General features: G+C 44.3%; 1 protein-coding gene across 1 annotated transcript; it reads right to left on the bottom strand.

Annotated features, from left to right (window-relative positions):
* Positions 1-56: 56 nt before the first annotated feature.
* LOC119956197 (broad substrate specificity ATP-binding cassette transporter ABCG2-like) lies at positions 57-26191 on the bottom strand. Its single transcript, XM_038783202.1, has 15 exons — positions 26022-26191; positions 22406-22465; positions 22208-22325; positions 20833-20988; positions 19966-20123; positions 18809-18960; positions 16910-17002; positions 12694-12878; positions 7669-7820; positions 6237-6326; positions 4421-4545; positions 3022-3176; positions 2838-2927; positions 1726-1778; positions 57-696 (listed from the first exon to the last, which is right to left on the bottom strand). The coding sequence occupies exons 1-15, from the start codon at positions 26165-26167 to the stop codon at positions 549-551; spliced, it is 1881 nt and encodes a 626-aa protein (XP_038639130.1). The 5' UTR covers positions 26168-26191; the 3' UTR covers positions 57-548.
* Positions 26192-26838: the final 647 nt, after the last annotated feature.

The raw sequence follows: 26838 nt of genomic DNA, 5'->3' as shown, positions 1-26838 counted from the left end.
TACGATGGTTCTTGTCAAGGAAGCAACACTGCATTGTAAAGATTTGAGATGGGACATATCTGATAAAATTGTTAATATTCAAGAAGGGTTAATGAGATACATTGGCTATTTAACATTGAAGATTGCTTGCCTTGCAACCAGTTGGGGTAAACGTAGTAGAGTGAAAAGCCACGGCAGTGTGAGACAGCCCACATTGCCACAACATAGCATTGGTTTCATACAAGATTGCTTTGGTTACACTGCCAATTTTGTATTGTCTCAATGTGGTCATTATATCAAATCCATGCAAAGTGTGGGCAATTGCCCCATCCACTGAAATCATTCTCATCTACAACGGACAGCCAATTATATTGGCCAAAATCCAGTTGTTAGTATTTGCGTTGAAGTCCATTTCAAAGGTGCCAGTTGGCCAATGAAAGGCTGGAACTGAACTTTCATTGATCCGGAAATTATTTCTCAATTGCAGAGTTGCTGATAATGTATTTTCTCAGGTTGATAACAGTCCAAAGTACACCAGGTACAGTACACAATCAAGTAAATGCCATATTTTACTTCCACTTGTTAATTCGTATAAGTTGTATGAATGCCAGAAACAAGAATATTGTCGTCATACACAGAAGTGCAACTTCATTTTGCCAGAAACCCCAAGTGCTGAAATCGATATTTTGTTCAATCATGTATATTTCTCCAGGAACCCTGTGGAATCCAGAATACAGGTCATGGCAGAGAGAGTAAAATACACCAATTAGGTTTCAACCTTATAAGAAACAAATGTTTTAAAAATGAACAAAACAGTAAACGTCACCAACATTTGACACTCTGGTGTCCTTCCTGAACATATTTTTTTATTAGAATTTTAAGATTATCTCTTGAACTGGATTAAATCCTCATTAACTAGTTCATTAATTTAATAAGATCAAATCCCTTCTCTATAATTCTCAAGGCCCCTCAGCCAAAGTGACTTATTCATCTCATCTGAAAGACAGTCCATGGAAAGTACTGCATTACGTTAAAATGTCAGCATAGATTTTGGTAAAGGTTGTTCTGTGTACGTGGCTGGAGGGGATACTAACAGCAGATGGCTTGTGGAGTTGGTGTTGGCTGTTGCTGGGAGGAAAGCAGACGGACTTGGAGATGTTGCAATGGGATAAACCAACAGGCTTCGCATCAATTAATCTTCAATCCTGATTTAATGAGTATTGGTAAGCCATGCCATTAAAGTTTGAGTACAAGGAAACTGAATATTTGTAACAAAGAGTTTGAAACAATATAGACCAGTGTTGTCTGATTTTTTTTTAAAATGCTGATTAACCGCAGGTGTAGCTGTGGCAATATGGTTTTAGCCACTTTGTAGTAAAGAAAAAATCCTTGAGCATGTAATAAGGTCAATGAATGTCATCTTGTGTGCATTTACTTCAACATCTCCCACTGTTCAAAAAGGAAGGAGGGAAAGCACTTTTATGCTTTTCACCTCTGCATTTTGCCAATCAACATACATGAGGTTAAGGTTCGCATGTATGGGCCACGAGAATATGATTATTGAATTCACATTCTGAACAATAGTCTGCAAGTCTAGGTTTTTTTTACTTGCCAGAAATGCAATTGGCCACATTTGGATTCTCAATTAGCCACATGGGGCTACTGGTCAATGTAATGGACAACGCAGCGTTTTAATTGTTTTTAAAATTTAAAAATATTGAGTCCGTTTTTAAGAAATGCACTCACTTTGTTGAATTCATGTAAAATATTTGTCCCTTTAGTTCATTGATTATCAGTGCCTGTGGAAAGATGGGAAAAACAAAACATTAATGTTTATCCAACCTGTGCTGTTTAGATAGCTGTAGATAATTTATTTAAGGTTTAAAATTAAAACTTTATGGCCTTTTCTAAAGTACAAGGATCACAGAGCTGGGTTGGGTTTAATAAGAATCTTTGGCTTATGACGTGTATGTTTATCTTATCTTCTGTAATCAACATAGTGACTGGGCAGACACTAATTGTCTCTTTTTACTTCCCCAATTAAAAATCAAAAGGAGAAACTTGACATTGTACCCCTAACCCTAAATGACAGAATCAAAGACAATGCTTCACCATAGATTTTAACCAACAGTAAATGTACTTTACTGTTTAGCACACTGGGCTAAATCGCTGGCTTTGAAAACAGACCAAGCAGGGCCAGCAGCACGGTTCGATTCCTGTAACAGCCTCCCTGAACAGGTGCCAGAATGTGGTGACTAGAGGCTTTTCACAGTAACTTCATTTGAAGCCTACTTGTGACAATAAGCGATTTTCATTTCATTTCATTTTCAATAACAAATATTTATTTGTTGCTGTTTTCAGTCACTCCATGCTTTTTCTCTCTCTGCTCTGATCTCCAATTCCTAACTCATTTTGATGCCTCACGCCCACCGCATAGCCCAACAACGTGCATCTTAAACTTCACCCACACTTTGCCCTCTTGCCTTTCCGAGAGTTCCCCAGCTCTCCTGCTGTGACTCAAAACCCATCACCCATACCAACCTCCTGAATGTCTTCAACCTTTAAACAAACATCCCCGTCCGCTACCTTTTTTCTGAGTTTGGTCGCAAGTTGAATTGCCCACAGAGAATTTGCCAATTCATTCAGAACACGTTTACAGTCCTATTTTGCCTGTTTGGCGCCCTCCCCAAGTGAGAAGCCTGAAATTAGTAATCTGCTGAGTAGAATTAGGGAACCAATGTACCATTTTTCCACGTCGCGGTTGTATAATTCCAGCTAACTATGCCACCATCCAGTGCAATGTTTTTCTAAAATCTACATACCAGTTCTAAAGTTATTTTTAACTACACTTATCTTACGTTTAATCCATAACGGAATATACTGATCCACTTCAGCCAGGCGAGCCACTGCAACATTTTGTTCAAGTTCACCAAAAACCCTCCAAAAACCTACAAATACAAGTGAAGTATTCATCAGAGCTTCCATATGGGTAACAGGAACCAGTAGAAGGTGTTGTGAAATGGACCAAGAACAGTCTCTTACCATCATGAAGACGTATGGGATGGCGATCAGGGCATTGGCTACTGCAAAGGTGTTGACACTTGCACTCACGAGAAAGGCCAAACTCACTGCTGACAAACTAGTGAGGCTGAGAGTCAAGCAGAATAAGAAAAAATGTGCCGCGTCTTGCTTCAATCCTGCATTGAAAATATTGGACTCAAAAGGTTGAATATGCATTTCCTTCATTTGCTGTCTGCTGTCCTGGGTGTAACATGATCACCACATTTGCCTACATAACAGCACCTTCGGAAGGAATTAATTCATTGGAAAATGCTTCAGGATATCCTAACGTAAGAGAGGTTGCTGTACAAATGCAAACTTTTTTTTCTTAACCTTTGTTTGAACTTTGTCTATCAGTGGCATCCCAGTAATGGCCACTTCCAATCTCACTCCCTCAGTTGGGAGGAGGAAGAGGTGGCGAGGTTGTGCAGTGGTAATGTCGTTGGATTAGTAATAGAACATAGAACAGTACAGCACAGAACAGGCCCTTCGGCCCTCGATGTTGTGCCGAGCAATGATCACCCTACTCAAACCCACGTATCCACCCTATACCCGTAACCCAACAACCCCCCCTCTTAACCTTACTTTTTAGGACACTACGGGCAATTTAGCATGGTCAATCCACCTAACCCGCACATCTTTGGACTGTGGGAGGAAACCAGAGCACCCGGAGGAAACCCACGCACGCACTGGGAGGACGTGCAGACTCCGCACAGACAGTGACCCAGCCAGGAATCGAACCTGGGACCCTGGAGCTGTGAAGCATTGATGCTAACCACCATGCTACTGTGCTGCCCCTAATGAAGAGGCCCAGGCTATCGCTCTGCAGCCATGGAGTTCAAATCTCACCAAGGCAGCTTCTTGAATGTAAATTCAATTAGTAATAAATCTGAAATATAAAGCTCGTCTCACTCATGGTGACCAAAACAGCTATCATCAATTATTGTCCAAACCCATCTGATTCACTTTTTTTCCTTTAGATAAGGAAATCGGCCATCCTTACCTGGTGTGGCCGAGATGTGACGCCAGAGCCACAACAATGTGGCTGACTGTTAACCACCCTTGGTTCAAGGGTAGTCAGGAATGGGCAACAACGGCCGGGCTTGCCAGTGCCACTCACACCCACAAAAGAAGGAAGATGGGAAAACTCCATAGCATTTGTCCCCAGGCATCTACTACTGACTATACTAGACTTCAAGATATTCTTCCACTACTCTCTTTTAACTGGTGTATCATTAATAAAAGTAAGGAATCAATCTAAGTGGCTTTGTATTTATTATGTGGGCACGTTTGTCTGGGTGCTGGTTATAATGGGGCACTATTGTGTATTTATTCCTCATTGTGAATGTTGGTGACAGGTAAACATGATGAAGACACTTACCCATCATAAAGTAAGAAATAGCTGCAAAGCAAAGAACGGGGATGATGCGATTGGGGATCACATCTGCCAGGATCTTGGACAGGAAGTAAGCTGACGTTCGATAATAGCCGCTCGCCTTTTCGTGTCTGATTAAAGAATTTTTTTAAAAAACTTGTACATCACCAATGTCTCAGATTGCGAGCAATAAGAAGCAGGAATTTAAGGTTAAAATAATTAACACAGCATCAGTAGTTTTGAGGGGAACACCACCTGCAGGTTCCCCTCTCAGCCAATCACCATCCTGACTCGGAAATGTATCCCCATTCCTTCACCGTCATTGGGTCACAATCTGGACCTCCCCCCACCCCCCCTCCCCAACAGCACCTCAGGAACTACAACGGTTCAGGAGGGCAGCTCACCACCACCTTCTCGAGGATAATTATGAATGGGCAATCAATGCTGGCCCAGCCAGTGATGTCCACATCCCAGTAATCAATTGTTGAAAACATAGGGCAGACTTCAATGGAAAAGGTTTCAAGTTCATTGGTGGTGGGTTTTTCAGGGAGTTTCCCGCCGGCTCAGACGGTGAGTTCCCCACCCCTATCAAATGACATTTAGTCACTATTTTGGGCCCTGGGGTGTTTAGCACACAGGTAGAATATTTTTCAGCACTGGCCAACTGAACTCCGAGATCAGGCCGTCATTTTGAAAGGTGCCCCAATCTCTAAGTGAGCTTGTGGGTCCACCCCAACCATGGGCACACTCTTCCGCCACCCCCTCCAACCAAGTGAGGACCACCCACTAGGGTCCCTGCGGGGGGGGGCATCCGTATTATCTGCCATGCACTCTCCCAACCCTTCAAACCGCGCCCCCTCCATTCTCTTTTCATGGGCATGGCCCCCCTTAGGTCCTGACCCTTGGCAGTGCCACCTGGGCACCCTTGCACTGACACCCTGTGAGCGCTCCTGAGAGCTTGGCACTGCCACCTTGACAGTGCCAGGGCAGCAGTGCCAAGAACCCTGCATTCCAGGGGGAGGGCAAGGGAGCCACCCTGCACTATCCCTGACCACTCAAAGATCTTTGGCCTGGGAGGCCCCGGGGTGCCATCCTGCCTGGTCCACGTTTGTGTGGACCAGGACCAAACAGCGGCCGGCTGCAGCCTCCGTGGCGAGGCTGGTAGTTCCTGGGTAAGTTTGCCAAAGTCAATTTAAAACCTATTGAGATGCGTGCCATCTGGTCACGCTCCTTTTAAACGGTATTCTAATTCCAACGCCTCGTGGGTGTGGGGTAGATCCCGCGAGGCATGAAGGCTGCCAGGAAGCCTGGGACAGGCCTCTCCTGGCATCTACCGCCTGCACCGATCAAGCGAGAGCACAACACGGCTGGGCTGATCGCTCCTATAGATTTTGAAACTGGGACCTATGAGGGCCCTCAGTCCCTCGGACTCGCTGTACTTCGTTTCTGCAATGTTTTATAATGATTAAATAAACCTCGAGTTATTTCACAACTTTCCTCTGGATAGCCAGAATTGTGGACAATTTTAACTCAATCTGCCTGGCAGGAGTTTAACTTTGATGAAAAGTGAAATTGGGCTAATTGCAAACAGTGCAACCCAGTGCTGACACGCACCGCACACTGGGAGTAACATGTTACTTGCAGCACTATTACTGTGAATCAGTTCATCTGCTGGTGTGTTTCTGGACTCGATTTGGTTTTAGCAGTGGTTTGTTTTTTCAGTAACCATTGAGCCAAGCTGTGACTGTCAGGGTCTCCAATTCCCCCCTTTTTCATTCACTTCCCTAAAACAAAAACAGGAACAAAATACTTAGCTGCGTACAAAAAGAGTGATTTTTCTTGTATAAAGATTTCCACAGCTGAAAGGTTGCCAAAAACCTGATTGATTATTATGAAGAAGAATGCGCCGATTCTGAAATTTAAAAATATACATTTGAGACTTCATGGACACAAAGGCACTAGCCGCACAATACATCACATCAATCCGCCAAACTTTTACAGGGATAATGGATACTAAATGCTCATCCACAACCTGTTTTCCTCTCACTTTCCTCTGCCCCTATCCCTTTGCTGTATTTGCATTATCCCCTCCTACCTTCCCCTCCCTGACCCTGAATGATCTGTCCTTAGCCCAAATTTCATCTTCATCCCCTTACAGCCCCTAATTCAATGAATTTTGATCTTGGTACGATGATATCTCTGATGCCCCCAATACCCCTTACACGGTGGCACAGTGGTTAGCACTGCTGCCTCACAGCTCCAGGGACCTGGGTTCAATTCTGGCCTTGGGTGACTGTCTGCGCAGGTTTCCACTGGGAGCTCTAGTTTACTCCCACAGTCCCAAAAAAATTATAGGTTAGAGGGATTGGTCATGGTAAATTGCCCCTTTGTTTCCAGGGATGTGAGGCTTACGGAGTCGCAGTGATACAGTGGGAGCCTGGTTAGAGTGCTTTCTCAGAGGGCCGGTGTAGACAGGATGGGCCGAATGGCCTCCTTCAGCACTGCAGTGAGCGGGATAGGTTGCAAGTGGAGACGGATGGAAGTAATGTTTCAGTGGCTGAGCCACTTTAGGGTCTGACAACTTGCTTACAAGTACAATTAATGATACCTTTTCAACAAACCATTCCCGTATCCTTAATGGCATTGTTTTGCACTTGCAATTCTCCATCCTCAAGTTATTAAAGTCAGAAGGACATCCTTTGGCCCACTGACTTTACTCAAACTGTCTGCTGCCAGCTGAGTTCATGATCTCCACTTAAGGAGGAAACTCAGAAGTGAGCAGTTAGTTCCCTGCATACTCTCTTCTAATGCTGAGTGGGTGCACAGGAAGCCACCAGCTGATACTCTGAAATATTTTACCCATTGGGTTTTATTTATATAAAGTACGGAGACTGAATAGAGGCAAACAAGGAAATAAATGATCAAAAACATTCCCCAATCAGAAATTCCATAATAACAATCTTTATTATTGTCACATGTAGGTTTACATTAACACTGCAATGGAGTTGGGCTGTTTAGCTCACAGGGCTAATCGCTGGCTTTGAAAGCAGACCAAGGCAAGCCAGCAGCATGGTTCGATTCCCGTAACAGCCTCCCCGAACAGGCGCCGGAATGTGGCGACTAGGGGCTTTTCACAGTAACTTCATTTGAAGCCTACTCGTGACAATAAGCGATTTTCATTTCAAGTTACTGTGAAAATATTCATACTGTTGAATGAAATACATGTAATCATTTGTGAATTAAGTTATTCCTACCTGTTCTGCAAAGCCTCTGGCATTGTGTGTGGTATTTGATAATATATAAGTCCATTCAGTATTCCAAAAAGTAACATAAGGAACACTTGAGCTACTGAGGTCTGTGGGTTTCTGCACAAATTCTTGATGGTTCGGCCACACATAATGTACAGCTGAAAGTTCAAGAATAAATAATAAATGCTTCAGCTAAACTCAACAAAGAAACACACAAACAATGACCCTACCTTATTACAATTTGTTAGTTCGCATTTACTATTATCCTAGGTTCAGTACATTGGTTACTCCAATTAGTGACCCACTTGGTCCCTCCTTCCTGGAAGGTACTTTTTGTTTTGCAATTATCTTGTTCAATGGTAGCATAACCCACAGATTGTAACAGAGAACCATCATCGAGCTACATTAGGTGAATTATTTTGCACAGCTCGACTGAAATACATTCTCTAAAGATCATTTGCTTATTTTACATGAAATATATGAATGCGCAATCCTCAATTTAACACTGGCAACAATCAATTTCTATGCTCCTTGTTTATGAAGAATAATAAAAACACAACTTGCTAAGCTCTTGAATGATGGCTCACTTCTCAACTCTAGCTGACTGGACTCAGCTTTCAAACATATTAGACATTTCTTAATCACTGCAGAAAGAGCCCAGCTCATCCTCTTCTTCAGAGAGATTGAGAACCAGGGACAACTCCTCTGTTGTCCACTTTAAGTCTGTGATATTGAAGGGGAGAATTTCTATCAGGCTGCAAATTGCAGCTACACCTGAGGCGATATGTGAACAGGAGGCTCCAAGGGATCAAGCTGGGCCCAGATGTTGGCTGTGTGCAGTATTTACAGGTCGCTCGGCAGGAATAGTTCATGTTGGTGTTTCACATATACTGCCCATTTTAATTTATCTAATCCCATCAATTTATCCTTCTATTCCTTTTGTGTTTATCTAGCTCCTCACTAAATTCTACTCACCTCAACCACGTTCTATCCAATCTGTTCACAATGATGTTCCTCCAGAATTCCATTTGGATTATCATATTTATGGCCCCTATTTCTGCCCTAATCATCTCACAGTAGCATGATTGTAGATAACAATTCTCTCATTAAATAACACTTCTACAGTCACCAGAATGTCCCTGAACTTTGCAGGCAGTTACATTTTGTCGAAATGTAGATTTGTTGAGACTATTTTCAGACTGCCAACTTATTGTCAAGCTAAAAATGCATCCTTGGGAATTAACCAACGACAGGCCGAATCCAAAATCACAGAAACATGATAACGTAAAATATTCAGTTCAAACAACACAGATATAATTAATGCTTCATAATAGGGCTGCGCGTTTCTACCATAGGTCTTCATTTGATTGAGTAGGTTAATTCTGGGCCCACAGATCTCTGGGAAAATGGGGCAGGATGTCCCACATGGTATTGGGATCCGGAGAAGCAGGATTTGCTTCATTTTCTTTCCCTTTCTGCTGCCAATCTGCCTCATCAGTAAAACGCTGGGAGTCAGTACGATGCTGCTTGATGAACAAGTCATTGCCATTCTGAAAGATTGGTAGAAAATGCCTCCCAGTTACCAAGATCAATGCTGCCGCGTTTTGAGGAAAGCTTCAAAGTGTCTTTCAAGCATTAGTTTTGTCCTGTTCCACAGCTCTTAGGAATGCGAGCCATTGAGGAGCTGAGGCAACAGGATCTGTCAGGAAAGGTCCTTTGGGGCCACCCTGGCGATGTCCAATCCTTCAATGTTGATTTTGCAGAAGTTTTGCCTGAGTGTGGTAGAGCTGGTTTCAAGACGGACGCTAGTGTTTCTTCAACAGTCCTTCCAATTCAGACAAATCCAAGAAATTTCGCAAAAATCAACACGAGGAACTCTTCATTGCTTTAGTCAACCTGACCAAAGCATTTGATACAGTTAATCGTGGGGCTCTAAAGATCTTTGTGCTACAAAGATCTGCATGTCTCAGAAGAACAATCTTGCAACTGTTCATGATGACATGACTGCAACTGGCTTGAAGGGAGATCCGAAACAGATGCCTTCAAAATCCAGACTGGTGTCAGGCAAGGCTGTGTGATACCCTCTATACTACTGACAATGTCCCTGACATCTGCTGGTCACCTCAAAGGTCATCTGCCCTCTGGTGTGCGTATTAAATACTGCGTGGGTGGATCTCTTTTTTAAAAAATGTTTTTATTCTCCATTTTCACATTTTCCTTCAAAATTTACACCCCCCCCCCCCCCCCCCCCCCCCGACAGTAAACGGTAATAAATACAAAATCAATCCCCTTGACAATAACAATGATCCCATCCTCCCACCACCCCAAACAACAGCCTACCTGTCAATATCTGCATCCAATAAAACAAACCCTTCCATGGTGGAAACAAAAAACAAAGGAGAAAAAGAAAAAGGAGTCCGGGATCGCCCATGGTCACCATTAACCTACAGAATCCACCCCCCCCCCCCCCCCCCCCCCCCCCCCCCACTACACTCAATGCCATCCAACCTCTGAAAGAGTACCGTACATGATACCCAAGAGTTGTAAACACCCCCCACCTCTCCAACTCCTCCCCTCCACTGCCTCTTGTAAAACTCCTCCCCCCAACCTCGGTTCCTTCCCCCCAACTTTCCACGCCGGCTAGACCACTCGGACCCTGTTCCGCCAGGCTGCCGCAGCCCCTCCCCCACCTCACTCCCGTTCACTGGCCGGCTTAAACCAGCCAGTGCGGAGGCCCCCGCCCGGGTCCCTTTCCCCCTTGCCCGGCCCTAGGAAAGCCCAGAAATTCCCTTTTAGCACACAAACCCCGCATATCCACCTACACCCCAAAGTAAAAGTCCTTGAGCTTGTAAGTCACCCTCAGCTTCGCTGGATATACAATGCCGCACTGCACTTTGCTAATGTACAGTGCCCTCTTCATTTGGTTGAAGACAGCCCACCTCCTCGCCAGCTCAACCATAAAGTCCTGGTATACACGTATACCAGCTCCATCCCACTGCACCACCCGCTTCTGCTTGGCCCAGCACAGGACCTTCTCCTTCACACTGTACCTACGGAAGCACAGAGTCACTACCCTTGGCGGCTCACTCGCCTTTGGTACAGGCCTCCAAGACCGATGAGCCCGATCCAGTTCATATCGGGAGGGATCCTCCCCCTCCCCCAATAGTTTCGCCAGCATCGCGGCAAAATACTCAGTTGGCCTCGGCCCTTCAACTCCTTCGGGCAGCCCCACAATCCTCTCATTCTGTCGCCTGGATCTGTTTTCCAGGTCTTCCATTTTTCCTCACAAATCCTTGTTAATCTCTATCACCTTCCGCATCTCCTTCCCCATTTGAGGTAGTTTGATCACCGTGCTGCAATAATGTCTCCTCCACTTCCTTCAGCGCCTTCCCTTGCTCCCGCACCTCCGCCACTGCGCTCGTCACCGCCGTCGTCACCGGGGAAATCGCCTCCTCCACCAGCACACTCAAAACCTCCCTCATCTCCTTCCTCATTGTCTCCATGTGTTTTGTAAACTACCTTTCAAATGCCGCAGCCTTAGTTATTTCTTCAGCCGTAAGCAATGCGGCCTCCCCTGGTGCTCCAGCCTCCATTTTCCTTGGTGACCCCGCGGTGACCTTTCCACTCCCCGATGGACCTTCAGCTGTTTTTTTTAAGGCCATTTTTTTGCTCACCCTCGGCATTTTCCTTTACTGTGCCTTCACTGTGTCTCCTCCGTGCCTTCTCCCTGCCTTTGCCGCCTCCATGGACCCTGGGACCGGGCTGAAAGCCCCGAAAATGCCGTTCCCGAATGGGAGCCTTCCATTGTGCGACTGCTTCCCGCCCGCCGTCACCGGATGTCCAGCTAAATGGATCTCTTTAACCTCAATCACCTCTGTGCCAAAACTAAAGTGACCATCTTGGACACACACGATCTGGTTTTGCAGGTGACTTTGGTGTCATTTCTCTCTCTGCGCCAGATTTACAACCTACTCACAATAGCTTAAATCCTACAAACAAGAAACATGACCTGTCTTTGAATGTTACCAAAACAAAACTCATCTGTCAACCTACACCTGGTCAGACAATTATTCCACCTCCCACAACGCATAGAATTCCTACAGTGCAGAAGAAGGCCATTCAGTCCATCGAGTCTGCACCTACCCTTGGAAAGAGCACCTTCCCTAGGCTCACACCTCCACCCTATGCCTGTAACCCAGTAATCCCACCTCACCTTTTGTACACTAAGGGGTAATTTACCATGGCCAACCCACCACTTTGGATTGTGGGAGGAAACTGGAGCACCCAGAGTAGACAGGGGAGAAAGTGCAAACTCCACACTGTCGCCCGAGGCCGAAATTGAACGCAGGTTCCTGGCACTGTGAGGCAGTAGTGCTAACCACTGTACCACCCGTATATACGTTGAAGGAGAAGCTCTGGAATAGGGAATAATAATAATAATCTTTATTAGTGTCACAAGTAGGCTGACATTATCATCGCAATGAAGTTCTGTGAAAAGCCCCTCGTCGCCACACTCTGGCGCCTGTTCGGGTACACTGAGGGAGAATTCAGTTTGTCCAATTCACTTTTCGGGACTTTGGGAAGAAACTGGAGACATGGAGGAAACCCACGCAGACACGGGGAGAACGTGCAGACTCCGCACAGACAGCGACCCAAGCCGGGAATCAAAGCCGGTCCCTGGCGCTGTGAAGCAACAGTGCTAACCACTGTGCTACCTTGCGCCCCTGTTGAGTACTTCCCACACCACAAAAGGCCCCATTGACAACATCAGACCAGCTGCTCTAGTTTGGCTTTCTATAAACTGCAACATGTGTTTGACAACAAAACTTCTGCAAGTCAATAACAGTCCTGGTGTTGGGAGTACTGTCAGCACCATGCTCCTGTACTGTAGTGAGACCTGGACTGTGGAGCAGTGACACAAGGGAAGTTCCAACAGCAATGCCTCCATAACATCCTTTGGATTCAATGTTTGTTGTTACCTATTGGATTTAATTATTCCTTCAAAGAAAACAACACAAGACGTTAATCTACCTGATACCAGAAAGGATTGGCATATGAAGATTTTATTTTACTTGAAGACTTTGAGACATCAGGCACAGACAAGGACTTCAGTTCCTTTTCAATGTAGTCATAGTACTTTGACTGTTGGAAATTATGTGCCAGGAGATTCTTTTCTCCTCCAGGATCCAGGGCCGTTTGAGAAATTATCACAACCTCTTTAATAAAGAAAAACACAAGTTGGCATGTTTAGATAATACACTGGCTGAGTGACTGTTGCATTACTAACAATGTTAACAACAACTGGGATCTACCCACTGCCTTTCATGGAGGAAAACATCCCACACCACACAGCGACAGATTAAGAAATATTCAGTGCGTTGACCCAATGCTTAATTAAAGAGGTGAGTTTTAAGAAGGATCTTAAAGTAAGACAGATATGTTCAAATGTGGAGGGGTTTAAGAAGGGGATTCCAAATCTTGGGGACCAGGTAGCTGAGGCGCAGCAACCAATAGTGCGAGGAAGTGATTCTTCAAACAGACCTAGCTCCTCCCATTAATTACATCATCTGTCTCTTCTTACAAAATGTCATTTGCCTTGTTAACCCTAACCAAACACAATACTTCTCATAAATTATCTATACCCCAGGGTTCCTTCAAACCTATTCCATTGGCTAGCTATCTGTAAATAAGTAAATGGTTCTCAAGATCTATTAGCAGAACACTTCACCTGCAAATCAATGATTATCTCACTTTTATGACACCTTAGCCACCACTCTAGCAGTCATACTGTCTGTATTGTCATGAACCCACCTGGAGCCAGCAGTAGGGCCTCAAATGGTGTGCATGCCTCTTGGTAACAAGGTTAGAACAGCAGTTTAGATAATAATCAAATGTTAATAGTTTATGGAGGAGAAACAGATTATAAACGATTGGGTAGGTCCATGGGATAGACATATGTTAATATACAATCACGGAAGTAGATGGGGCAGGCACCCAAATACACAGAAGGCATAATCAAAGGACAACAAAGGTATAATTGACCAGTCCCTGAGAAGGGAGGGAGGCGGTTACCTCCTAGAAGTCTCAGTAAGTGGACAGGCCAGTTTCCAGCCACCAAGCCTGAAAGCCAGGTTTACAGCAAACAAGCTTCCTAAATCTTAGAGCCAAGGCAGTGCAGAAAACCTTTGTAACACCAGTTTTAAAATATCTTCACCGGACCAGGAAAAAGACGGTTCGAGGTTTGAGCATCTGCCCTGTATTGTGTAACTATAGCTGGTTAGTCAGTTTGGATGCTGTTTGGAGAAGGGGAAGTCTGACAGAGTTCATAGATATATTTTGTAACAGGGGTACATTCGAAACAAACGGCGTGTGTTTAGTAAGTCATACATTTTAATTCTGTGAGAGTAGAGATTTCTGGTCTGTGTGTATTTGTCTTTACTTTAATAAATAGTCTTTAATAATTGTTACATGACTACTTTCCCACGTGGGCAGCACGGCGGCTCAGTGGTTAGCACTGCTGCCTCACGACACCATGGACCAGGGTTCAATCCCAGCCCCGGGTCACTGTCCATGTGGAGCTTGCACATTCTCCCCGTGTCTCACCCCCACAATCCAAAGATGTGCAGGGTGGGTGGATTTGCCATGTTAAATTTCCCCTTAATTGGAAAAAAAGAATTGGGTACTCTAAATTTATTTTAAAAAAGGAGAACTCTACTTAGAACATAGAACATAGAACAGTACAGCACAGAACAGGCCCTTCGGCCCTCGATTTTGTGCCGAGCAATGATCACCCTACTCAAACCCACGTATCCACCCTATACCCGTAACCCAACAACCCCCCCCCCCCCTTAACCTTACTTTTTAGGACACTACGGGCAATTTAGCATGGCCAATCCACCTAACCCGCACATCTTTGGATTGTGGGAGGAAACCGGAGCACCCGGAGGAAACCCACGCACACACGGGGAGGACGTGCAGACTCCATACAGACAGTGACCCAGCCGAGAATCGAACCTGGGACCCTGGAGCTGTGAAGCATTTATGCTAACCACCATGCTACCGTGCTGCCCCTTTCCCACCTTATCCCCATAATCCTTGATTTCCTTGCTGATAAAATATCTGTCTATCTTAGGCGTGAACCTACTTAACAACTGAGATTGTGCCCTCTGGTCCCAGACTCTCCCACAAGAGGAAACATCCTCTCAGCATCGACCCTGTCAAACCCCCTGAGAATCCGATATGTCTCAATAAGGCCGCCTCTCACTCTTCTAAACTCCAATGAGTACCGGCCCAACCTTCTCAACCTTTCCTCATAAGAAAATCCCTCCATTTCAGGGATCAACCTAGTGAACCCTCTCTGGACTGCCTCCAATGCCAGTGCTGTATTTTTCTATGTTCTATATCTGTCCTTAGATAAGGGGCAAAACTGTTCACAGTATTCCACGTGCAGTCTAACTAGTGCCTTGTATAGTTTTAGCAAGGCTTTCCTATTTTATACTCCATTCTCTTTGAAATAAAGGCTCACATTCCATTTGCCTTCCCAGTTACCTGCTGAACTTGCAGGCGAGCTTTTTGTGATTTTTACAGAGTTTTGGATTGACTCATATTTCTGGAGGCCAGTCAGGAGCGTATTGGAATAGTTGAGACTGGAGGTGACAAAGGAAGAACTGAGGATTTCAGTGGCAGACGGGATGAATCGGGGCGGATGGATGCTGGTGCTGTTTGTCGGGGAAAGTCGCCTGTATGATGGAAAGGATAAGGGATTAGGAACTCAGCTTGTGGGTTGAATAGGTGCAAAGTCTGCTTCACCCTAAGGCAATGGCTGGAGAGGGGGAGAGATGGAATCAGTAGCGAGGTTATGGAGTTTGTAGTGGCCGACAGAGATAATCCTTTCAGTTTTCTAATGATTGGCTGGAGAAAATTGCAGCTCATCAGAATATGAGACATTGGATGAGAATCTGAAAACACAAAGGCAGTGGTGTGGTTAGCAAAGGGATGGAGAGATAGAACTGGCTGTCACCAGCGACGTCTAGAAGTTCTTTGTGGATGCTCTTGCCAGAAAGTGACATTTAGTTGAGAAGGAAAAGCTCAAGGATATATTGGAATCTAGGATGACGGCCTGCATTATCTTTGTCAGTGAAGCTCCTCATCTCTGGAATCATTCTCATTAATCTTTTCTGCTCTCTCCCAAAGCCTTCACATTTTTCCTAAAGTGTGACACACAGAACTGGACGCAATACTCTAACTGAGATTGAAATAATAATTGTATACAGGCTCAACGTAACCTCCTTGCGCTTGTATTCTCTGCCTCTATAATGAAGCTCTGGACACTATCTGCTGTGTGAACCAGTCTCTCCAGCTGCCCTGCCACCTTCAATGATTTATGTACATTTCACGGTAGCATGGTGGTTAGCATCAATGCTTCACAGCTCCAGGGTCCCAGGTTCGATTCCCGGCTGGGTCACTGTCTGTGTGGAGTCTGCACGTCCTCCCCGTGTGTGCGTGGGTTTCCTCCGGGTGTTCCGGTTTCCTCCCACAGTCCAAAGATGTGCGGGTTAGGTGGATTGGCCATGCTAAATTGCCCATAGTGTAAGGTTAATGGGGGGATTGTTGGTATACGGGTTACGTGGGTTTAAGTAGGGTGATCATTGCTCGGCACAACATCGAGGGCCGAAGGGCCTGTTCTGTGCTGTACTGTTCTATGTTCTATACCTAAGTCCCTCTCCTCCTCCACCCCACTCAGAGTTTTATTTTATATTGTATCTCCATGTACTTCCTTCCAAAATGAGTTACTTCACATTTCTCTACATTGAAGTTCACCTGTCACATGTCCACCCATTCCAACAACCTGCCTGTATCCTTTTGGAGTTCTACACTATCATCCCCACAGTTAACAATGCTTCCGAACGTTGTATCTCGCTAATTTTGAAATCTTGCCCCGTGCTTCAAGGTTTGGGTCATTGATGTATATCAGGAAAAGCAAGGGTTCCAAGAATGACCCAACAAGGTTTGGTGCTGTGGTAAGGGTAGGAATGCGATTGGGGAGAATCAAACATTGAATTGTGGGAAGGATGGGTCCAGGTTTGCCAAACAACATTCAAAGACGCTAGAGAAGAAAGAATGATTGGAGATGAGGGCAGTTCTCTTCTCTCCTTCTTCGTTCCATACAGTCTGGTTGAATTAGAAGCCATATTAGTGAAATGTAACTGAAAGATAATTATCAATAAATCCTGATCATCCATAATACCTGGATTGGAAGTTTCATTGGAAGGTGAAATTGCTTCATTAATGACATCCAAGAAGAAATCGGAGGGGTTGTTGTAAGGCTCACATTCGTACCCTACAAAAGGAATAATTTGCCAACATTATTGACAGTAGCAGTGTATTGTTACAACCTCCTCGGCAACGGCGTGGTCAATTACAGCCCCACTTGACCCAGAATCACAACACAGTTGAAATTAACTTTTAATTTAAAAAAATTCCCAAAGTCTTTGATCTTTGGCCACCCAATAATACAGTCACCAGGTTTGTAAATTTAAGCACAATTAACTTTTACTTCTAACAATAAATATAATGAAATAGGCAGCCAATTCAACTGGTTAACTATTATCTAACATCTAAAGTCCCCTCTTTAACTCACCCCATTCACTAAACACACATAAGACAGGCAAACACAGAGGGGAAAGAGGGGGGTAAAAGAAGATAGTAAAAGTAAAATTATAAGAGTCTTTATTTCACCAGACGTCTTCCAGTGAGATTCAATCTTCAGCCTCAGGGCGACAGTCGGTGGCATAAAGTTGGGGTTCTGCTTCTCAAAATCTAAGTGTACTATTTTGAAACTTTTTAGTTACTCACTTCCTCTGCTCGACTTAAAGGTATGTCTCCATTAAAGATCTACGAATCAAAAATGATAACAACAAAATAAAAGAAATAGGAAATAAGGAATCAACAGGAAGGGTCCTTACAACGTAAACAAGTCAGATGTCCCCCCCACAAAAACAAAGTATTTCAGATGCTGGAAATCTAAAAAAGAAACAGAAAATGCTGAAAATATTCAGCAGCATCTGTGGAGAGAGAAACGGAGTTCTGGTTACAATTCGATAACCTCTCACTGCAAACTCAAAAACGGTAGAGATGCCACAGGTTTTCAGCAAGTGCTGTGGAAGGGGGAAGGTACACAGAAGGGGAAATCTGTGACCAAAGGAAATGCTGATTGACTGTGAGTGATCTTCCAGTCGTGAGGCTCAAATACACATTATCTAAACCAGTTTATACCTGGAGTTGGTTTACCTGTTGGTTATAAATGTGGAGTTTGGCATTGGACTCCTGGGAGGGATGTTTAGACTGCCGGCCACTATTAATAGCTGATTAATCAACTGCTGTCTCTTTTTAGTGAAATTTATTTAGTACCACACACTTGCTTTCATTCACTGAATCTCCAATTAGCACAATGAGCGAAACTGCTCAGGCCCAACTGAGTATGTCAGATCTATAAATAATTAGTTAGCATTGCGCACAGCTCTTGGGGAATTACTTATTAGAATCAGTGGAGTTTTTTAAAAATAAAATAAATTGAGAGTACCCAATTCATTTTTTTTTCCAATGAAGGGGCAATTTAGCGTGGCCAATCCACCTACCCTGCACATCCTTGGGTTGTGGGGTGGGGCCCACGCAGACACGGGGAGAATCAGTGGGTTACATTGGTCATTTTGGCAATTGGATAAGTCAATCATTATAATTGAATTTACACCATATTTCAAAACCCATGGATGAATTAGAAACAGCCAGAAAGGTTTCTGAGCAGATTTCACACAGCCTGGCCATAGTTCTGATACTTCATTTACATAAACCTCGCTTTGTAGAATTACACTTGTGCGAACAGATAAACAGCTCTGAAATGGGAAACTGGACATGACCTTGAGTGCCACCATTCAGGCTTTGAGGGTGTAAGAGGGGATAATCTCGGGAAATATGAATAAATATATTATTGGACTAATATAGATGGTCAGTCCCTGAGCTCCAAGTGCTGACTGACCCTGTGAGTGTTTCAACAATAACTTGCTTCAAAAAGGAACAGGGAAATTCTTCTCCAGGTCAGCCTTAATCCACGCGTGTTAAAGCCCAACATTAAATGTAACTCCATTACCAAGATCTTTAAAGTAGTTGATGGTTTCTGCACCATGACCTTGATATACAATGTTTCCTTTGCTCATCAATGTTATGTAATCCAGCAATTTATAGATGGAATATCGAGGCTGGTGGATTGAGAAGATTATGGTTCTCCCATGTGTGGCCAACCTAAAATCACAAAACCAGTCTCTAATTATCACGGCCAATTAGCATTGCAGCTCATTTTGGAAGATGAGGACATTCTATACTGAGAGAATCAGGACAACGGGGATGAACCATATACATTTACCAAGCTAAAGGAAACATTTTGACATTCTGACCATCAATGGAGCCAAACAGTATCCAAAGCGAATCAGAGACAATGAAGCAATGATGTTCTACTATCTGCATTAGAAAATATTATACACATGGTATTTTCTCTCTTGTTAAGAAACAATGATGTTATCGCAGTGGGCCACAATAATGTAGTCAGTAAAAGCACGCTGGATAATATAATACAAGGGCAGCAGGAATACATGGAAGCTATCAGATAAATATTGTTAACTCGCATTTGTTCTGTTTCACGTCCTTCAAAATCCGACCAACAGCATTTACTGTGATGATACGGTTTATTCTTGTGACATCACTGTGAAGTGATTTGAGCAAATGTTTAGGGACAATGCTAATCTAATTGAGATCACCACTTTGTACTTTAGTTGGTGAATTCAACAAGACATTAGCAAGAATCCAAACCCATTCCACTTGAATAATAATCGCTTATTGTCACAAGTAGGCTTCAATGAAGTTACTGTGAAAAGACCCAAGTCGCCACATTCCGGCGCCTGTTCGGGGAGGCTGGTACAGGAATTGAACCCGCACTGCTGACCTTGGCTTGCATTACAGGCCATCTGTTTCGCCCACTGTGCTAAACCAGCCCCTAAAGGAGGTTCTTCTATTACTAACTGAAAAGGTGAAACGCAAACAAAAAAAAATGAACCGGGTTTGTTGAAGAGATTTAAAATCACAAAAATGTGATTAAACTTTAAATCTACTCATGTTTTAAGACGAGGGGTTCATTCCTAGAATACTACAAGCCAATCTGAATTTACATTTCTCAGCGCACTAATATTCCATAATGAATTCCTTCACTTTTTGTTTAAGAACAGGGCTTGTGTCAATTAGATGAAGACTTACGCGTGGAGTAGCTGCATGATGGAGCTAGCTGTGTTAGCATCAAGCCCTGTAGTTGGTTCATCCAGGAACAGGAGGGAGGGCGAGGTGATTAGCTCCATGCCAATACTGCAACGCTTTCGCTCCCCGCCAGAAATCCCACGGATGAACTCTGTGCCAATCTGGCAAGATATCAATAGATTGTTAACTCAGAATATCTAAGGCAAATGCAGGGGTCCAGCTCCCACACATTCAGCTCCTGCTGTACCTGACAACTGGTATCACAACCCCACCTGACTGAACAAAAATGTCCGCCCAGCTTAATGCTGGCCAAGGTGAAGCCAATCATTTCATTTTTCACTATTACCTAAGGTATTGATTCCATCCAATCCTCTGGCTGTCAGCCCAGGCTATGTGAAAAGCAAAGCTTTGGTGTAAACCCCAACTCTGTGAAAGGTGTACTACCCACATTCCAGCTAACATGATGGCCATTCCCTTTTGTTTTCAACTACCTCTCCCTCGCAATTCGCATTCCTTCTTTCTTATCTTCGAACTTTCCATTGCAATTCAGTCCTTGTGACCTGCCCACTTTCACCATCAAACAATGCTCGTTGAAACATGTTATCGAGGTATGAACAATATGGCATCTAATTGTGTTCACATTGTAGTAAAACAAAACAGTGAATAGTAAATAGTGCCAGGACATACGCAAAATGTAGCATCTCTGTAAAAGGGGAGATTAAATACATTATATTACACAATAGAATGAATGAGAGGCATGTAATATACAGAGAGTATGATTATATGATATAGAATGATATCATGAGTACTGATATGTGCCTGTCGGGCAGAGTGATTGGTGTGAGTGTTTTGAATTCTGGGTAAAATTACCTTGGTATTGGCGCAATCTTTTAATCCAAGTTCATCGATGACTTTGTTCACTTTTTGTTGCTTCTCCTCAAGCGTGTACCTTTTTCTGGGAAGTCGAAGATTTGCAGAAAACTCCAGGTTTTCTTTGACTGTTAATGTTCCCATGAGAACATCGTCCTGTTATTGAAGAAAGTAAGTTCTTCAAAAATTGTACCACATACCTTTTTTAAAAATTGAAATAGTCTTTCAGTTTACAAGACAGCCATGGGTGAGCAAAGCCATTCCCAGATCTTCAGTCCAAGTAGAACTTTACCCATTAAAATATCCAATTGTTTTTTAATAATTCCAGGATTTTGCCGTGTAACCTACATGAGATGCCACAGTAGGATCCTTAGGATGCACAGGCTAAATACCATTAATAATAGTAGGCTATCAGAGGAGACAGAACAAGACCCAATGGTCCTTGAAATCAGAAGGCAAAAGTGGAATTGGATCGATAGGCCATAGTTTGAGGAAGTCACAGAAAAACGTTACACAGCAAGCTCTCACATCGAACCCACGAGGAAGGAGAAAGCGAGGCAGACCGAGAAACACATGCAAACACATACAGAAAAGGAGACGGGAGATGAGGGCTATATATGGAAACAACTGGAGAGTTTGGCCCAAGACAGAATTAGCTGGAGAGAATTTGTCTCTGACCTTTGCTCCGTCAATGAGTGAAAAGACTAAGAAGAAGAAAAAGAAGACGAAGAACCTACATGTATCTTTATCACTCTGTGTGAAGACAAAATTCCCGATGTCAATCCTGAATTAATCATTCCCCAGTTTGAACTCAGTCCCCTGGTTCAACTTGGGCAAATGCGGATGAGATTTTGCTGAGGAAGTAATGATGATGCTAATGCAGCTCAGTATTATCAGCAGCAACATTTAGGGGAAGGCAGATGCTCAACTGAGCATGGAAATCCCCAGATCTCTGTCAGAGTTTCTCTCACCATGGTTAGCTTGAGGAAATCAACATCTCAACACCAGTCCCATTGTTGAAATACAATGAATTCCTGACTTCAGTGCAGGAGGTACAAACTAAACTTGTCGTGATATAATTTCAAGATTTTAATGATGAGATCAATGTTAGTTACTGCCAATCAACCTCTCTAGTACTGACAATTAGCAAGTGTGGAATAGTGTTCCATCAGGTATTAAATTGTTGGAGAGTTTAAGAATACCAAGGAATTTTAGGGAAAACATATTGAATGACATTGCGCCAGATTCCTATCGGGTCTTCTGGAACTATTCAACTCTGGCAGATGATTCATTGATGTACAGGGTGTGATACTGACATGAACTCAAACCATACTTTACATGCCACAGGAAATCTCACTGACATTACAGCCCTCACCTGCACAACATAAGCAGACTGGAGGTTAAAGTTCGAGTCCACAAGTCGGCCATTCAGTAGAATCTGACCTGATTTGAGTCCTTTTTGATCCTTCCGGTTTGCTAACACATCTAGAAGCCTATGAGAAGAAGAGACAGTGTTTAAACCAGCACCAAGAGGAAACATTCTGGTAGTTTTGTGATATTTTGTACGACTCACGAGGTCTTGCCACTTCCTGTTGGACCAAGGATAGCGTTCATACCGGGTTTCATCATCCCACTGAAATAAAGTGAATGGTTATAGCCAAGTCTATCAATACACATTGCCCACTTCTTCAACACAAACTCAAATATCCAAACACCAAATCGTCACAACTCAAATGCAAAAGGCAAAGAAGGTCTAAAAAAACAACCTGGAGTCCCATTTTCAAGTTCAGGAGATTCAGCATGACCTTAGTGCACACTCTGACACCCATATGGTGTTGCACATTCCCAACAACCGAATTATAGCCCTGTTCCAGAGACTAATTAAATATCCAGTCAATATGCAGAGATCAAAATCGCAACAAAGGATGTAAACATGTAGGTAATGTAGGAATTTGACCTTTGAATCTACGTGAGGTGGCTCTGTTGCTGTAATTGATTCAAAATGCAATGTGTTTCCAAAGAGCAGGAGAAGGCCACTTATGAAGTTCAAAGTGGAGTTGATGTGTCGACAATAGCCTGGAGGTCAGCAACATTGAAACAACCACTGTCCAAATCTGATGTGGAAGGAAGCGAGTGTGAGACCAGGTGAATGCCAAAAAAAATGAAAAATAGATGTGCTTGTTCAAAGTCATGAATTATTGAAAGGTTACAGACCAGTTCATTTATCATCTATGGCAGGCAAAGCTTGTCCTGGATCAAGGATTAAAGTATTTAGATAATAAGGGGGGGAAACAGCAAAGTTTTCAGAAAGGTCAATTGTCCTCGACAGACCGCAGAATTCTATGAGGGAACATGAAAACAGGAAGAGGCCATTCAGCTATTTGAGTTCTTCCGCTAGTCAATTAGAAGCATAGAATTTACAGTGCAGAAGGAGGCCATTCAGCCCATCGAGTCAACACCGGCCCGAAGGGCAATTTGGCATGGCTAATCCACCTAACTTGCACATCTTTGGACTGTGGGAGGAAATTGGAGCACCCGGAGGAAACCCACGCAGACATGGGGAGAACGTGCATACTCCACACTGACAGTGACCCAGCGAGGAATCAAACCCGCGTCCCTGGAGCTGTGAAGCAACAGTGCTAACCTCTGTGCTACCGTGCTGCCCATGTTGATCTATATCTTAACCTCATTTACCCATTAATCCCCTTGCCCAATAAAAATTTATCAACTTCAGTTTTGAATTTTTCAATTGGCCCCCCAGTTTCATTGGCCTTTTGAGGAAAAGGGCTCCAGATTTCCATTTCCCTTTGTGTCAGGAGGTGCTTCCTCACAGCCTGAAACAGCCTGGCTTGAATTTTAATGTTCTGCCCCCCCCTTGTTCTGGACTCTCCGCACCAGTTTTGCCCTATCAAATATTTTTTAATAATTTACGGGGCAATTTAGCGTGGCCAATCCACCTAGCCTGCACATCTTTAGGTTGTGGGGGTGAAACCCACGCAGACACGGGGAGAATGTGCAAATTCCACACGGACAGTGACCCGGGTCCGGGATCAAACTCCAGTCTTCAGCGCCGTGAGGCAGCAGTGCTAACCACTGGGTCACTGTGCCACCCAGCCCTATCAAATATTTTAATCATTTTCTTTTTTTAAATAAATTTAGAGTACCCAATTATTATTTTTTTCCCAATTAACGGGCTATTTAGCATGGCCAATCCACCTACCCTGCACATCTTTGGATTGTAGGGGTGAAACCCACGCAGACACGGGAAGAATGTGCAAACTCCACACGGACAGTGACCCAGGGCCGGGATTCGAACCCAGGTCCTCAGGGCTGCAGTCCCAGTGCTAACCACTGCGCCACGTGCCTCCCCCATCATTTTCAACAACTCCATTAGATCAGCATTTAATCCTCTATATTCAGTTGAATGCTAGACACGTCTATGGAACTTGTCTTCACAATTTAACCCCCCTCCCCCCTGTGTCATTGTTTAAGGAGACAAACAGATTGGATGGTGGAACAATGCACATGATCTTTAGGAAAGTAAGTATTTTACAAGGTTACACAGAGGTTGCAGGAAGGTTGACAGATGCGTTATCCCAGATAGGAAAACAAATTGGATTTAAAATTAGTTAGAAAAGAGAACGCAGGAATGAGGAGCTAAGGCCAGAGTTTCAGAGCAGTGAGTCGCAGGGTTCAGTTCTGGGGTGGCACTATCGGGATTGGGGTATTGTTGGATACCTGTGACATTAAAAACCCTTGAGCACACCCAGTATGTCACCTATCACTTTCTTCCGCAATGCGGGCCAACCTCTGAACCCTTGGTCTATCTCTCCAGGCATCTCCCCCTCCCCGTAGCACCCACCCACCCTCTGGCCGTGGACATGTCCCCCTAGCGCCACCCCAAGTGCCTCCCCCCTTCCCTCCACCCCTCCCCCCCCCCCCCCCCCCCCCCCCCTCCCTGAGCCAGGGGCAGCAAAGCCCAGTGCCCCCGGGCTCTTTGCCTGTGAGGTTAATCACACTCCTCGGCTCCCCACAGAAACCCTTCCGCCAGGTTCATGTTTTTCAAAAGGAGTACTAATCGGGGCCAGCGTGACCACTTGCTGGGGAGGCCACTGAATTACGGGAGGCCATTGGATCTGGAGTGGCTCCCGTTAATTGTATGGAAATGGGCCTTGCTACGGCGAGATCCCAATTTCGCCTACGGGTTGCGGGCAGGTTGCATTGCAAACTGCCGCCTGCCACGGTTCTCGTTTCTGGCCTCTCCCACTATTCACTGGCCTTGTTTCGCTCAAGCGAGCGCGCAACGAGGCCGGGTAATCGAGCCCAGAGTTAACGCTTCGAGTCCACGGGGCTAATCTTCACCCTGAAATGTTTCTCTCTCCACAGACACTCCCAGACCAGGTGCAGCATTACCTCTTTTTATTTCAGATTTTCAGCATCCACGGTATTTTGCTTTTATTAAATAAATGATGACTTTGTATGAAACCTTCTGAAGACTTCAGTTGAAGGAGTCTTTGCTGGATTGGAATACGCACCACATGAGAGCTGGAAACCTCTATGAGTGCGGGAGGCAGATTCACTGGGAGCTGCTACATTACAGGGTGATCAAACACATCTGTTTAAAACTCTGAAATGATGGGGCAGAGCGGAAAGAAGCAATCCATTCCCAGAAGGCAAAGGGACAGCAATGAGGAGCAACAGAGAGGAGAGTTAACGAAGAAACTCCTTCACATAGAACGTTGTGTGGAATTCACCCCCAGGGTGGGTGACTGAGCGTCACTGAGTGCCCAGGAGGCAGCTGCCCACCACCTTCTCGAGGGCAAGTAGTGATGGGCAACAATAACTGGCCCAGCCAGCGAAGCCCACACCCCGTAAAAATGAATTTAAAAAAATTATTCGAGATTAGACAGGACAGGTGATAGAAGCAAATGAAATCTGTGAATGAGGTTCAGATTATTTGCTCATGTATCACCTTGCGGGGTATAAGGCAATTTCAAAATTCAAACAAAAGAGAAATAGTTGACTCCCATGAAACGGACATTCACAAGCCCCAGGTGAAGGGACAGCTGTGAAGGGTCAACCTGCTGGCATTAGACTTGCCAATTCCCTACACACTGGAGGAGTCCCGCTCACCCACCACCCAGTTGTCCTTGTTCAGAATGCAAGGGATCCAGTCTACACAGTCTTACCTGACACAGCACAGGATTTCCTTCTCCTTCCCTTTTCTGCAGAATGCTCCTCTTGAATTCACCACATATCTGAGGTTGTGAAAAGTCAGAATTGGACCAGAATTTGGAAAATCGGAGCTTTTCTCATTTCTGTTCTGCGTTGCCATTTTGAGGCTAGTGTTCCCTTTTACAATCAATGTGAGCAAAGGTGAGGTTCTTATCTTATATTACACAGTGAAACATGTGATCATAGATTACAGTCTTCATTTCTGATAGGAACATGTACCATTAGCTACCTAACTGCTTACAGTAATCTTTCGGATGTAATCATAGAATCCCGGCAGTGCAGAAGGAGGCCATTCAGTCCATCGAGTCTGCACTGACCCTTGGAAAGAGCAACCTACCTAGGCACTCCCCATAACTCTGTAAACCCACCTAACCTTTTTGGACACTAAGGGGCAATTGTTTATGGCCAATCCATCTAACTTTCATATCTTTGGACTGTGGGAGGAAACCGGAGCACCTGGAGGAAACCCACGCAGACACGGGGAGAAAGTGCAGACTCCGCACAGACAGTGACCCAAGACGGGAATCAAACCTGGGACCCTGGAGTTGTGAGGCAGTAGTGCTAACAACTGTGCCACCAATAATCAGCAAATAAGAGCATTTGTTCCAAGTTGATTTTATTTATTGTCAGTTTCATTTATTTGTGGAAACACGATTGAATTTGAAATAGTTCTACGCTGACTGAATTAAGGTCCCGTAATCTCCTCAAACATTCCAGTTGGAATATTGTATTGGTTGGTCTAAAAAGGTCCCCTTTTCACGCAGTTCCCTC

Source organism: Scyliorhinus canicula, chromosome 22, assembly GCF_902713615.1.
Source record: "Scyliorhinus canicula chromosome 22, sScyCan1.1, whole genome shotgun sequence".
Taxonomy (NCBI): domain Eukaryota; kingdom Metazoa; phylum Chordata; class Chondrichthyes; order Carcharhiniformes; family Scyliorhinidae; genus Scyliorhinus; species Scyliorhinus canicula.
This window is presented reverse-complemented; position numbering and strand designations above follow the sequence as displayed.

Coding starts and splice junctions, on each gene's coding strand:
- LOC119956197 (XM_038783202.1), bottom strand. CDS start 26,167: ATGGCAACGCAGAACAGAAATGAGAAAAGCTCCGATTTTCCAAATTCT. Junction 7,821..12,693: donor CCAATCCTTTCTGGTATCAG/GTAGATTAACGT, acceptor TTGAACTTTCAG/CTGTACATTATGTGTGGCCG. Junction 3,177..4,420: donor TATTTCTTACTTTATGATGG/GTAAGTGTCTTC, acceptor TTTTCAATGCAG/GATTGAAGCAAGACGCGGCA.